This window comes from Mercenaria mercenaria, chromosome 1 (genome assembly GCF_021730395.1).
Source record: "Mercenaria mercenaria strain notata chromosome 1, MADL_Memer_1, whole genome shotgun sequence".
Classification (NCBI taxonomy): domain Eukaryota; kingdom Metazoa; phylum Mollusca; class Bivalvia; order Venerida; family Veneridae; genus Mercenaria; species Mercenaria mercenaria.
Genome location: NC_069361.1, coordinates 11,838,301 through 11,850,942, shown reverse-complemented (window position 1 = coordinate 11,850,942; position 12,642 = coordinate 11,838,301). Strand labels below are relative to the sequence as shown.

At 35.9% G+C, this 12,642-nt stretch overlaps 1 protein-coding gene across 1 annotated transcript in view; it reads left to right on the top strand.

Moving 5' to 3' along the window:
- LOC123544979 (protein C activator-like) overlaps positions 1 to 11,870 on the top strand; it is a 31,993-nt gene extending 20,123 nt beyond the window's left edge. Inside the window, exons 9-10 of the mRNA XM_053518621.1 lie at positions 5,422 to 5,493; positions 10,454 to 11,870. Of these exons, the coding sequence (XP_053374596.1) occupies positions 5,422 to 5,493; positions 10,454 to 10,698 (317 nt within the window). The 3' untranslated portion in view covers positions 10,699 to 11,870. The remainder of the gene's footprint in view (positions 1 to 5,421; positions 5,494 to 10,453) is intronic.
- Positions 11,871 to 12,642: the final 772 nt, after the last annotated feature.

Genomic DNA, 12,642 nt, shown 5'->3' with positions numbered 1-12,642 from the left:
CAATATTTCATGAATTATAAAGATTTCAATACTGATAAAATTGGTTAAAATAAGCAACTAAACTCAAGTGAGCGATACAGGGCCATCATGGCCCTCTTGTTTAAGTTACAGCCTTGAAATTTGTGTGACATGTACAGTTTTGCACACTGATCTTAAAACTGACTTTTGTATGAATGTGACCTGCTGACCTACTTTCTTACTATTTTAGCATCAGTTTGACATTTGATATATGTACCTCATATTACTCAGGTGAGCAATCCAGGGCCATGATTACCCTCTTGTTTTAGTTTTTTTTTAACTGCATGTATGCTGGTGAAGAAATAGCTCATTGACTCAAATATGAAACAGGAAAGACAGTTGTTGTAGAAAAAAAACAACTTTGGAATGCAAAGAAGAAAAAACTAGTCATAATTATTCGATCTGAAAGAAAACTGCTGTTTTATTTCGACTCTTTAAAAACTCTGTGATGACTGAAGTTTGTAAGTAGAGAAAATCAAGGTGAAAATACGTATACTCACAATGGAGGAATTGATGTAAGAAACAGTTTTCTATGTTTTCACAGGAACTTAATTTGAAACACCTTAAAGTTGTTTATTTACCAATATTTATGCCAGATAAGGGGTAAAATGTCAGGCGGCTCACACTGCAAGAGGTTCTAATATACTAAGTAGTGCAAGATTTAGGTTACCAAAAGCTTCCTTCTAGCGCATATCAAATATTCTTTTAAAGGGTCCTGTTACAGATGTTTAATAAAACAATTATGAAAAAAGAGTTTTGTTAGTTTACGTGCATTCTTATCTTTTTTAAAGTATTTAAAGTTATTTCACACAAACAATTATTTAATTTATAATAATAATCATTCATCTTTTGATAATCCATTCTACCTAAAGGGGCCTCCGTGACCGAGTGGTTAAGGTCGCTGACTTCAAATCACTTGCCCCTCATCGATGTGGGTTCGAGCCTCAATCGGGGCGTTGAATTCTTCATGTGAGGAAGCCATCCAGCTGGCTTACGGAAGGTCGGTGGTTCTACCCAGGTGCCCGCTCGTGATGAAATAAATCACGGAGGGGCACCTGGGGTCTTCCTCCACCACTGAAGCTGGAAAGTCGCCATATGACCTATCATGTGTCGGTGCGACGTTAAATCCAACAAACAAAATTCTACCTAAATATTATCAACGGGCAATAAATATTAAAGATCATCATTCTATCAATATTTCGGGATAAATGGCTGTCTGAGCCCTTAAAATTAAATTTGAAGAACAAGGGCTTGTATATAAGTAGGGGACCAATACTCTAGTGGGTTTGAAAACAAATGCGAACATAAAGTTCACAGCTTGAATCCCGGAACAACTGATACGACCTTCCTGTTGAATCTTACAAAACAACTTATCAAAAGGTATTTAATTAACTTCGAAACATTTTATAGCTCAATAAAAGTGAAAAAGAAAATGCATTAAACAGTTCTGGATAAAAACAGGGGAAGTAATTGAAATGACGGTGCATAGCATGCAAATCACATTGACATATAAGGCAAAAAATCTCGAATAACTTTATAAGTACAGTATATTTCGATGGTAATACTTAACGTCAAAATAATATATAGTGAATATGAAATAAAACCTGTAAAAGATCATTTGAAAGCAAAGACTTGTAACCAAGAAGAATAATAGCAAACGATGATTTTGGTCGGGAGTCTTTTTTTCGGCGAACGCCGTCTAAATTCATTTTCGTTACCTATGCCACGTGACTTCAGTTTGCAAATCAAACTACTTGATAACGCATTATAGATAATTTATCAAAATGGAAGATTTATGCAACACTCTGCCTGATTGGACGAGAGTGTCAATTTCTTTCACTCTGTTGATTGTGCTACGCTGAGTGAAATGTAGACAAAGCGTTTATCCTAAACGACGCTTTTTACAGTTTTAAAGCTAACTTTGGCTCAGTATATTTAGCAAGAATATTGATATATCTCAAAATGATAAGTCATTTTAATAAATATGATAAAAACCTGTTCAAATACCAACATATATCAAATTAAAGAAAGAGCTGAATACGGTCTTATATTATATATATGCTATATAATGACTGAATCTCATTACAATGAAATGAAGGTATGCTGCATACAGTTTATCTATGTGATATGACTACGGTCAAACTTTGCTTATGAAACAGAAATATTGAAATAATTACAATTGTATGTTTTGCTTGACCTTCACTTTTTTATAGGTGTGACGTCATTGTCCAAAGATTCATGAATAGCGAATATGCATTTGTTAAAGCGGGATCAGTTGGCCTATTTTAGAAATAAATAAAAATAATAAATAAAAAAATCCTTTAATTGATTTTTTTCTCATATATTCTAATCAAACTTGATTTGTAGCATCTTTATTAGGCCCGCAGCCAACTTTGTTCAGCTGGGACATTTGACCCCTTTTAGGGGCTGCTAGAGCTAAAACTAGAAATGCCTTTATACAGCGTCTCATGAACAGCTTGGTGGATCTTTGTCATACTTGGTCTGGAGCATCATTATAAGGTCCTCTTCCAAATTTATTTATATAGAAACTTGGGCCCTATTAGGGACCACTATAGCTAAAAGTAGATATGCCTTTCTTCGCATTAACCACTAAAATGTAATGGATTTTTATCAAACTCGATGTGTAACAATATCGTAAGGTCTCCTGCTATTTTGTTACAAATGGGGATAGGGACCAATTTAGCTAAAAATATAAACACGTTTAATGACCTCTTCTCATGAACCGCTTCATGAATTTTCATCAAACTAATGCTGTAATTAAACGAAACAAAATTGCAACCCTACGAAACCTTTGCGAAAAATTAAAAGAGAACCATTTAAATTGTTAAATAGAGGATATTTGTTTGTTTGCAGTGAGATATCGAAATATATCATCACCGATAAGGGAGACAATTGAATATTTTCACGAAGGCGGAGCCTGAGTGAAAATATCAGAATTGTCTCCCTTATCGGTGATGATATATTTCAATATCTCACTGCAAACAAACACATTTTCTTTTTATTCTATGCTAGTTTGTGAAGATCAACGAATTTTCTGTTTATTACGTGCATAAATGTTCATATAAATCCAATATTTCATGACGAAATTCGGATTTATTTAAGCTACCGTGTTACATATGATACATCCGTTAAATTACCATGGACACTTAGGCACATTAATATCGAATATTGGTGATTAGGTTCATTAAATCAACACGGCGCCATTTTGTTTTTAAAAACAAAAACTGTCTTTAAATATTTTGTGTAAAAATACACAGAGACATTGACAAATGCCGGTAGTTAAGTAGAAGCATATTTAAAACTTTTCGGGTCAATCCGTCAGTTCGTTGAATAACCGGAAGCTTGCTTTGTTTACCAAAACACACGCTGAAGGTCAGATTAAAAAACAACACGAAAAATCTAAACAACTGAGGAATATGCGTAAGTCCTTGGAAAATCAAGCTGCAGAATTAAATATCATAATGGATTCAATAGAAATAGGTACGAAATATTGATCTAGGACAAAGGGGTCCGGCACATGATTGGATTAAGTTTAATGGCTTATATTTGAGTCCTAGAGCGATAATTATGTAAAAAATCATACTAATATAACTACCCCATAGTCTATGGAGTAGTTATATTAGTATGATTTTTTACATAAGTATCGCTCTAGGACTCAAATATAAGCCATTAAACTTAATCCAATCATGTGCCGGACCCCTTTGCTAGCAACCAAGCTGACAAAGGTAACATAATTTCTTTTGCAAATTTAATTATATAGCTAGCCTGTTCTATATAGGATTGTCTAGCAGTTCATGACTTTTGTATGGTTTGAGTATTAGTATAATCCAGTAATTTTAAAGGCAGCAAAGGGAGGTAATTAAAGAATATATTTCAAGGGAGATAATTTATCTGGGAAAAAAAGAAGTTCGGCACAGTGAGTGATATCGATTTATATCTCACTGCTATTTTCCAGTATTTCACCAATAAGCATAAAATAAAGTGCGGTGTTTACTTTTGCAATTTGAAAAATGTTAGATGAAAGATGAATGTTAGATGAAAAATTCATAAACCGTTAAGGCTTCTTTCCTTATTACAATTCGCCGACCATCATTTTTAAAGATATTTCTTGTTAGATGATGCATATTCATTTAATTAATCTCTATTCTACAATATGACATGTTAGATTTAGGAGTTATATGATTCAAACTATATTATTGTTTTTTGTAGATCTGTTATTACGTAGTTGTATTTCACTAAAGATTGATTTAAAGATGCGTAAACACACACTGTCATAGAGGCTATTTGTAATGAATATGCAGGAGTCCAAGATGGCGGCGCCCTACTGGAATTCGGATGCCTTTGATGAAACCGTTGTATCTATTACCTGCTCAGTTAAGTGTGACATGTTCACCATAAGAGTTCTCAAGAGAAGGAACGACAACAAAATACTGCGTTGCATTCGTTTCTTTACACAATAAAGACACACAGAATACTGTTATATTCATCTGAGCACGGTTAAACTTTGCAGCACTGCATATATTTAAAGAAATTGGTTTGACCACAAAATAACGAAATTAACATAGGTGTAATTTAAGGTGTTTCAAGAATATCATTTCAAAATAACCTATTGGCTATCCTTAATTTAAGGTATGAGTCGATCGTAAAAAAACATATAATTCCCTTAAAATTGAATATTTTTAGAATTACAGGAGTTACATCTTTTGAAACGATAATGTGTTTTAAAGGTTCATACTTAGAATAGAACCTAGGACGAAACTTATGAACGTTCGTGCAAAAGGTCGCAGATTAAAAATAATAAGCCATCACGTAAAACCACATGCGCAAGGCTGGAAATCCCTATATAATTGAATGCTGAGATTTCATGTTAATCCATGAAGATAGAGCTACGATTTTTGAGAGATAATCTCTTTTGTACGAATGGGAAATTATCGCTCTTAGGAAATGACAGTGGTGTGCAACTTATTTCGAAATATTACAAGGGTATATTAATAAGTAAATGCAGTGGTATCATGGAGTAGTAGAAAATAAAGGACTCTTCGAATAAGATGTAATTATTTTTATGTTAAAATGCCACGATTGAGGAACTGTTACACAATACTCGGTGTTGAAGGATATCGGATTACAGATTTAGGATGCTGCTGTTACAGTTTTGTTGGATAACAACACAGCATATGGAGGATAATAATCGCTGGTGGCGGTTTGTTTGCCAAAAATAAAATGGTATTATCTCTTTTTTTGCAAAAAAAAAAATGTATTTCTAGATCAATGGTATGGTTAATCTGTAACATGATATCCTCCACAACCGAGTATCGTGTAACAATTCCTCCCCCGTGAATGTGAATCAGCAAATTATATTTATTAGAATTGTGTTGATTTCAGCGTGCGAAGGGTATGCTTGTGTCTCGGCGTTGACTGAAGAGAGTAATGAAGAGTGCATTATTTGTAATCCAGGTATACAACTCATTATTTAATTATTAGTCCCCTTCTGGTTGAAAAACGGTTTCGGGGACTTTAGGATTGCGCTTTTCCTTCCATCTCTCCGTCCGTCGTCCGTCCGTCTACAATGTCGTGTCCGGTCCATACCTCTGTCATTCATCAAGGGATTTTGATATTGCTTGGCATAAATGTTTTCCATGATGAGACAACGTGTCTTGCACAAAACCCGGACCCTTAGCATATAGGTCAAGGTAACCCTTGCAAGTCAAATGTTAACATGCCTGACCGGTCCATAACTCAGCTGTCTATGTAAAGATTTTTATATTACTTGATCAAGATATACCCATAGTAAGACTATTGTCATTCCAAACTTTCAGACCCCTAGCTCAAAGGTCAAAGTCACAATGGGCAGTCAAATTTTAACATGGTATAAATGGGATGTGTTTCATATCTAGTCCATAACTCTGTCATCCGTCAAGGGATTGCAATATATTATTTGGCGTAAATGTTTCCCATCATCCGACAACATTTCATGAGCAACACACAGCGCCCTAAATTAAGCATCAATGTCACACTTGGAGATCTACTTGCAAAGCATGATTTAAATATCAGTTGGCACAAATATTCCCCTAGATGAAACATGTCATGCGAAACACCCGGACCCTAAGCTGAAACGTCAAGGTCACACTTGGAGGTCAAAGGTAATAGAATTTGTTTTTTTATGGTTTTTTTTTCGGTCTGTAACTCAAGAATCCTTAAAGGAATTTTGATATCGCTTGGCGCAAAAGTACCCTATGATAAGACGATATGTCATGTGCAACACCAAGACCCTAGCTCAAAGGTCTAGATCACAGTTTGAGGTCAAAGGTCGATAAGTGTTTTTAGTGTGGTCAGTTTCTCTGTCATTCATGATGGGATTTTAATAATTTCTAGGCGCAAATGCTTTCCATAATTAAATATTTTGTCTTACGCAACCCCTTGTCCCTGACTTAAAGGTCAGTGTCAATATCGGAGGTCAAAAGTCCTTTCTGGTCCATAACTCTTTGATCAATTAAGGGATTTTAATATCTTTTTGTAAGTCAGTGTTCCATCAATACAGTCTAGCATTTTGGACCAGACAATATAATATCAGATTCCGTTCGACTGTTCATGAGAGGTAACAAAATATGTTTGCTGAATAATTGGCAATAATTTTCGCCTGAACTGAACTCTGCCGCAAGACGTATTACCATTTCCGGCCCTGGTGTGTATAAACAAAGACCTATACTATTGGCGCCATGCTTGCGCGAAGAAACAGTTCCATCATATTTGATATAAATTTTACAATGAAGAACATATAAGAATCAAAATAATTCATAGCAAAATAGTGCTTTATCATTATTTATACACTCTGGCAGTTATACGTCGTCCGAGATAATTTAAATTATTACGCCCGACGTATAACCGCCCATCGTGTATAAATAGCGATAAAGCACTGTGTTGTTATAGATTATTTCTTAAGTAACACACTCTAAAATTGCCTGGATGCGTACAAAATTAGAATTAAATAACGAACCAATAATTACGCATATAAAAACCTGAAATAATATCAACACATATTTTCCATATGCATAAATGCATAAGGGAACTTTTTGAAAAAAGTATTTCGTCCATAACAACAATGGCAATCCTTCTTTTGTATATTGTCAGTTCGGGAGATTCAAGTCGCAAAAGGCTGATCACCACTTAATCTAAATTTTCTTTATTTCATATAAAATCCATTTACATTAAAACGGGTTTGACATTTCGTAGCACCTATTGAGTCTGTGGAATCTGTTCAATAGGGGTAATGAAATGAACATGCCTCCTGGCAACGGCTTAAGCGAGTATCAAGGAGATATACTATCCCAAATGATCAAAAAATGTAATTACGATGAGTCCAAATTCACCTGTACTGTCTAGAATTTCGACTTGTTGTGCTCCCCACCCCCATGAGTGGCGGGGGTATATAGAATTGCTCTTGTCCGTGCGTCCGTCCGTGTGTCTGTGCGTCCGTCCGCAGTTCGTGACACGCCTAGCTCAAAAAGTATTTGATATAAATTGATGAAACCTTGCATAAGTCTTTATCATGATATGAACTTGCGCACCTTCTATTTGTCGTCTGGCTCCGCCTCCTATTTTTAGAGTTATGGCCCCTGAAATAGTCAAACATGCACATTTTCACCTTGTGACACGCCTAGCTAAAAAGGATTGAATATAGATTCATGAAACCTTGCACGAGTCTTAATCATGATATGAACTTGTCCACCTCCTATTTTTCATCTGGCTCCTATAGGCACATTCTAGTCTATTTAGAAGTTTTTCGGCCAAACCCCATAATGTAACCCTTGCCCAGATATCCTTTAACCTTTTAAAGAGAGACGTTATCTAGTACAAAGGTCCAATATTAATACATATTGCATACTTTCCGTTATAGACTTCAGTTTATTACAGGAATGTAAGAATATGCTTCCTGGTTTATTATCCCTAATGACACTTAAGTTCGCTCTGCCTCTATTTTAATTAGCTCTGTATTGAGCGAATAAAGAAACTTCACCCCACCCCTGAATAACCTGTTCATCTGAGTCCACACGATTAAAAACTGAACATTTCTAACTTACGTATAGAAATATAACTAAATTGTGCTTTAGTAAACTTTGATCCAATATGGTGTCTGTACCGCACACTCGTACGTCGCATGTTTATTAGTCCTCTAGTAAACTTTGATCCAATATGGTGTCTGTACCGCACACTCGTACGTCGCATGTTTATTAGCCCCCTACTGGTTAAAAACCAGTTTCGGGGATTATAGGAATGCGCTTTTCCGTCATTCCGTCCGTCCGTCCGCAAATACGTGTCCGGTCCATAACTCTGTCATCCATGAAGGGATTTATATTACTTGGCACAAATGTTCCACATGATGCTAGGGGTCCGGGTTTTGCGCATGACGACTTGTCATGCGCAAAACCCGGACCCCTAGCTCAAAGGTCAAGGTCACAATTGGAGGTCAAAGGTCAACAGGGCTTTTTTTCTGTCCGGTCCATAACTCTCCCATCCATGAAGGGAATTTAATATTACTTGGCACAAATGTTCCCCATGATGAGACGACCTGTCATGCGCAAAACCCGGACCCCTAGCTCAAAGGTCAAGGTCACAATTGAAGGTCAAATGTCAACAGGGTTTTTTTCCTGTCCGGTCCATAACTCTCCCATCCATGAAGTGATGTTCATATTACTTGGCACAAATGTTCCCCATGATGGACCGATGTGTCAGGCGCAAAACCTGGACCCCTAGCTCAAAGGTCAAGGTCACAATTGGAGGTCAAAAGTGAACAGGGTTTTTTTCCTGTCCGGTCCATAACTCTCCCATCCATGAAGGGATTTCAATATAACTTGGCACAAATGTACCTCATAATAGGATGATGTGTCATGTACAACTTTCAGACCTCTAGCTCAAAGGTCAAGGTCACACTTAGCAGTCAAATGTTAACATAGCATGAACAGGGTCTGTTTCGTGTCCGGTTCATAACTCTGACATTCATTAAGGGGTTTTAATATCACTTGGCACAAATGTTCACCATGATGAGACGACGTGTCATGCGCAAACCCCGGACCCCTAGCTCAAAGGTCAAGGTCACAATGGGTGGGGGGTCAATGGTCAACAGGGGTTTTTTCCTGTCCCGTCCATAACTCTGCCATCCATGAAGGTATTTTAACATTACTTGGCACAAATGTTCCCCATGATGAGACAACATGTCTTGCGCAAAACCCGGACCCTTAGCTCAAAGGTCAAGGTCACAATTGGAGATCAAAGGTCAATAAGGTTTTTTTCCTGTCCGATCCAGAACTCTGTCATCCATCAAGGGATTATAATATTAGCTTAAAAGTCAAGGTCACACTTTGAGATCAAAGGTCAATAGGATTTTTTTTCCTGTCCGGTCTATAACTTTGTCATGCAAAACAGGATTTCGATATCAGTTGGCACAAATATTCCCCTGGATGAGACAACGTGTTATGGGCAAAACCCAGGCCCAAGGTCTAATGTCAAGGTCACACTTAGAGACCAAAGGTCAGGCACAAGAATGACTTTGTCTGGAGCATTTCTTCTTCATGCATGGAGGGATTTTGATGTAACTTGGCACAAATGTTCACCAACATAAGACGGATTGTCATGCGCAAGAACCAGGTCCCTAGGTCTAAGGTCAAGGTCATATTTAGAGGTCAAATGTCAAATTTAGGAATGACTTTGTCCGGAGCATTTCTTCTTTATGCATGGAGGGATTTTGATGTAGCTTGGACCAAATGTTCACCACCATGAGGCACCTTTGTTTTTAAAAATACGTCCCTTTATTTTTACTAAAAATATATTTTATTGTAACTTTTTTATTGCTGCCGTAGTGAAAAATCGAGACCACTTTTCTGTGGTACAACATGCATGTTACATCCAATTTTTAGGTGTATTTTGACCTATCTCTACCTGGTAAAGAGTTCCTTGTGGACTTATATTATATAGATTTTTTTTAGGATTAATTTCCCTTTGTTGTTTTGTTGTTACTATAAATAACTTATATGATTACTGTTTTATAATCGGCCAAAACAGTTCAATATGAAAACAACTGTGGGTTTTTATATATGCACATTTTAATCCAAGTGTGTTGTTATAACATATTGTATATAAAGTACAATATTGTTTATACACCATTGACAGATATCAGTTCATTATGTTATACTGCAGTAGAGAAAATTAGGTGCCTTCCAGTAGGGGACTTTGTATTGCATGGTAATACTTCATTCACTTGTTTTTTTCGTCTCTCATTAACGTGTAGAATATAATAAAATCTGTAAAACGTAAAAATGTTTCTGTAATACAACTTTAAAATATCGCTTTCTGGCAACGACTTACATATAGTCATTTTAATACATCAAAACTGAAACGAAGATATAACATTTTTTTACAGAATGCAATTCAACATTCACAGTGTTTCGAGACATTAATGTAGAGTTTCTGAATCCCGATTCGGATTCGTGCTATTCTGAGTCCGCTGGCGGATATTTCAAAAACAGATGCAGACGAATATGTGATATCACCCCAATTTGCAAACACGGCTTTCAACTGGACGATGTTTGCAACATCTTTACGTTTGGCTGCTTACTTCGCGTAACAAAAGGTGGTAATAGCTCTTTTTGGACTCGAGGCTGTTAAAAGCTTCAAATATAAAGGACATAAAGGCTGAGGACTGAGGAGGGGGTGAATAAGAGGGATTAAATTTTAATTCTTTGTGTGTTCCAAAAATATGCTCCTAGTACACGCACGCACACACGCCTTTTTCTAACAAAAAAAAAAAATAAAATAAAGACAATGTCACATGGGAAAACACAAATAGCACACCTTATCACCCAATAGCTCCTGATAGGCTTTCTGTAAGACTGGTATTAAGGTTTGTTTCACACATCATTGACAGATTCCATTTGGAATGTTGTATCAGAACCATTATCTTCGGATATTGAACGACATAATTAAGAAAACGGGTTCTTACACATGTTTATCTCGGAGATAAGAATGTTATCGCCTTTACTAGAATTGTTCTGTAGTTTGATGCGGACATCACACAGCTCTGAAATACTAGTATGCATAGAAAATTTTACATATAGATATTATTGAACTGTGGGTTATTGCACTGGGAGCAGAAAACTTTCTTTCATATAAGAAGGCATGAGGGCTCGATCCCACGACCTCCAGAATGAGCAGCCAACATTTTTTTCATTTGATCGACCAAATTTTACGTCATGATCTTTATGGAACAGCTAACAGTAAGAAATAGAAAAGCTGTAATAAATTAATTGCCTTCATTACAAAAACATTCGTGTGACCGTTGATATATTTATATCGTTTCCAATTCATTGGTCATAGAAATCCAGTGAAAAGAAATGTTTTGGAATGTTTTCATGTTAAGTCAAAAACTTTAAATAAATGAAATTTATACGTGATTATAAAATATTGTGATGCATACATAAACCTCTCAAAAAGCAAACTCATTCCTATATTTGTAGTTTAGGAAAGTTTCATGTATTGTGGTGTTTGTTTTTGTTTTGGACTGTATTTGTATTGTCATAAACTGGCAGCTTGTCACGCACGCACGCACGCACACACGCACGCACACACGCACGCAAACACTTTCCTCCTGCTCAGTCCTCTGTTTTGAAAACGATTTTACGCATTTAAATAAAAAACACAGACATTTTATCAAAGACGAAATGTTAAAGTTCATTATATCACAATGATTTTTATTTTAATTCCATGGGTTCTGTAACTTAGATATTTAGAAATTTTATTGGATACTACTACGTTCAAAAGAAATAAACACTGAAAGTTTTCATGTTTTTCTCTTTTCTTTTGTTGCATTTATTTACATATATTTTCCCTAAAACTTGGCAACAAGGCAAAATAATGGCAGTTTTGTTTTTTGTTTCTATTTATGACATGAAATGTGCAACACCCAAACGCATGTCCATCCACTCCCCCGCCCCCGCCCGACATGAGAAACTCATGGAAGCAGGGTACGCAACGAAACAAACTTATATCAAACTATCCTACTTTTGGATACAGTGTGTTTTTATTGTATCAAACATATTTTGTATTTATCAATCCATAAAATTTAACAAAACAATGTGTTGAAGTTTGCTGCATTTTCAGCCTTATTTCCTTTAAACGATAAATCGAAATTCCATTAAAATCGAATGATGAAAATATGTATTTCATTCATTGTAATAATGACTTTACTGAGACAAAAGTAACAAAAATACCTTCTGATATTTTACAAAAAATGTTAAATCATTCATGTTGTTGTTGAAGAAATCCAGCAGGAAATCGGCGTTCCTTATTGAATTATCGTTTACAAAATAACGAAAATAATATTTCCTTTCGCAATTTTTCTGCTTTTAATGCACACTGACAAAAGAATTGCATTGAAGGACGCTGTTGCAAATCATAATGAAATGATTATGAAAGAACCGTTATTAAACAAACAACGCAACCAAAATTAGTTAAAGCAGATTGTTTTGAGTCTGTCCGTTTTAGTTCTCAAATGTGTAGCACCCCGTATGGCCACATAGCACCGTCATGTCAGGACCTACTTAACGATGTTAT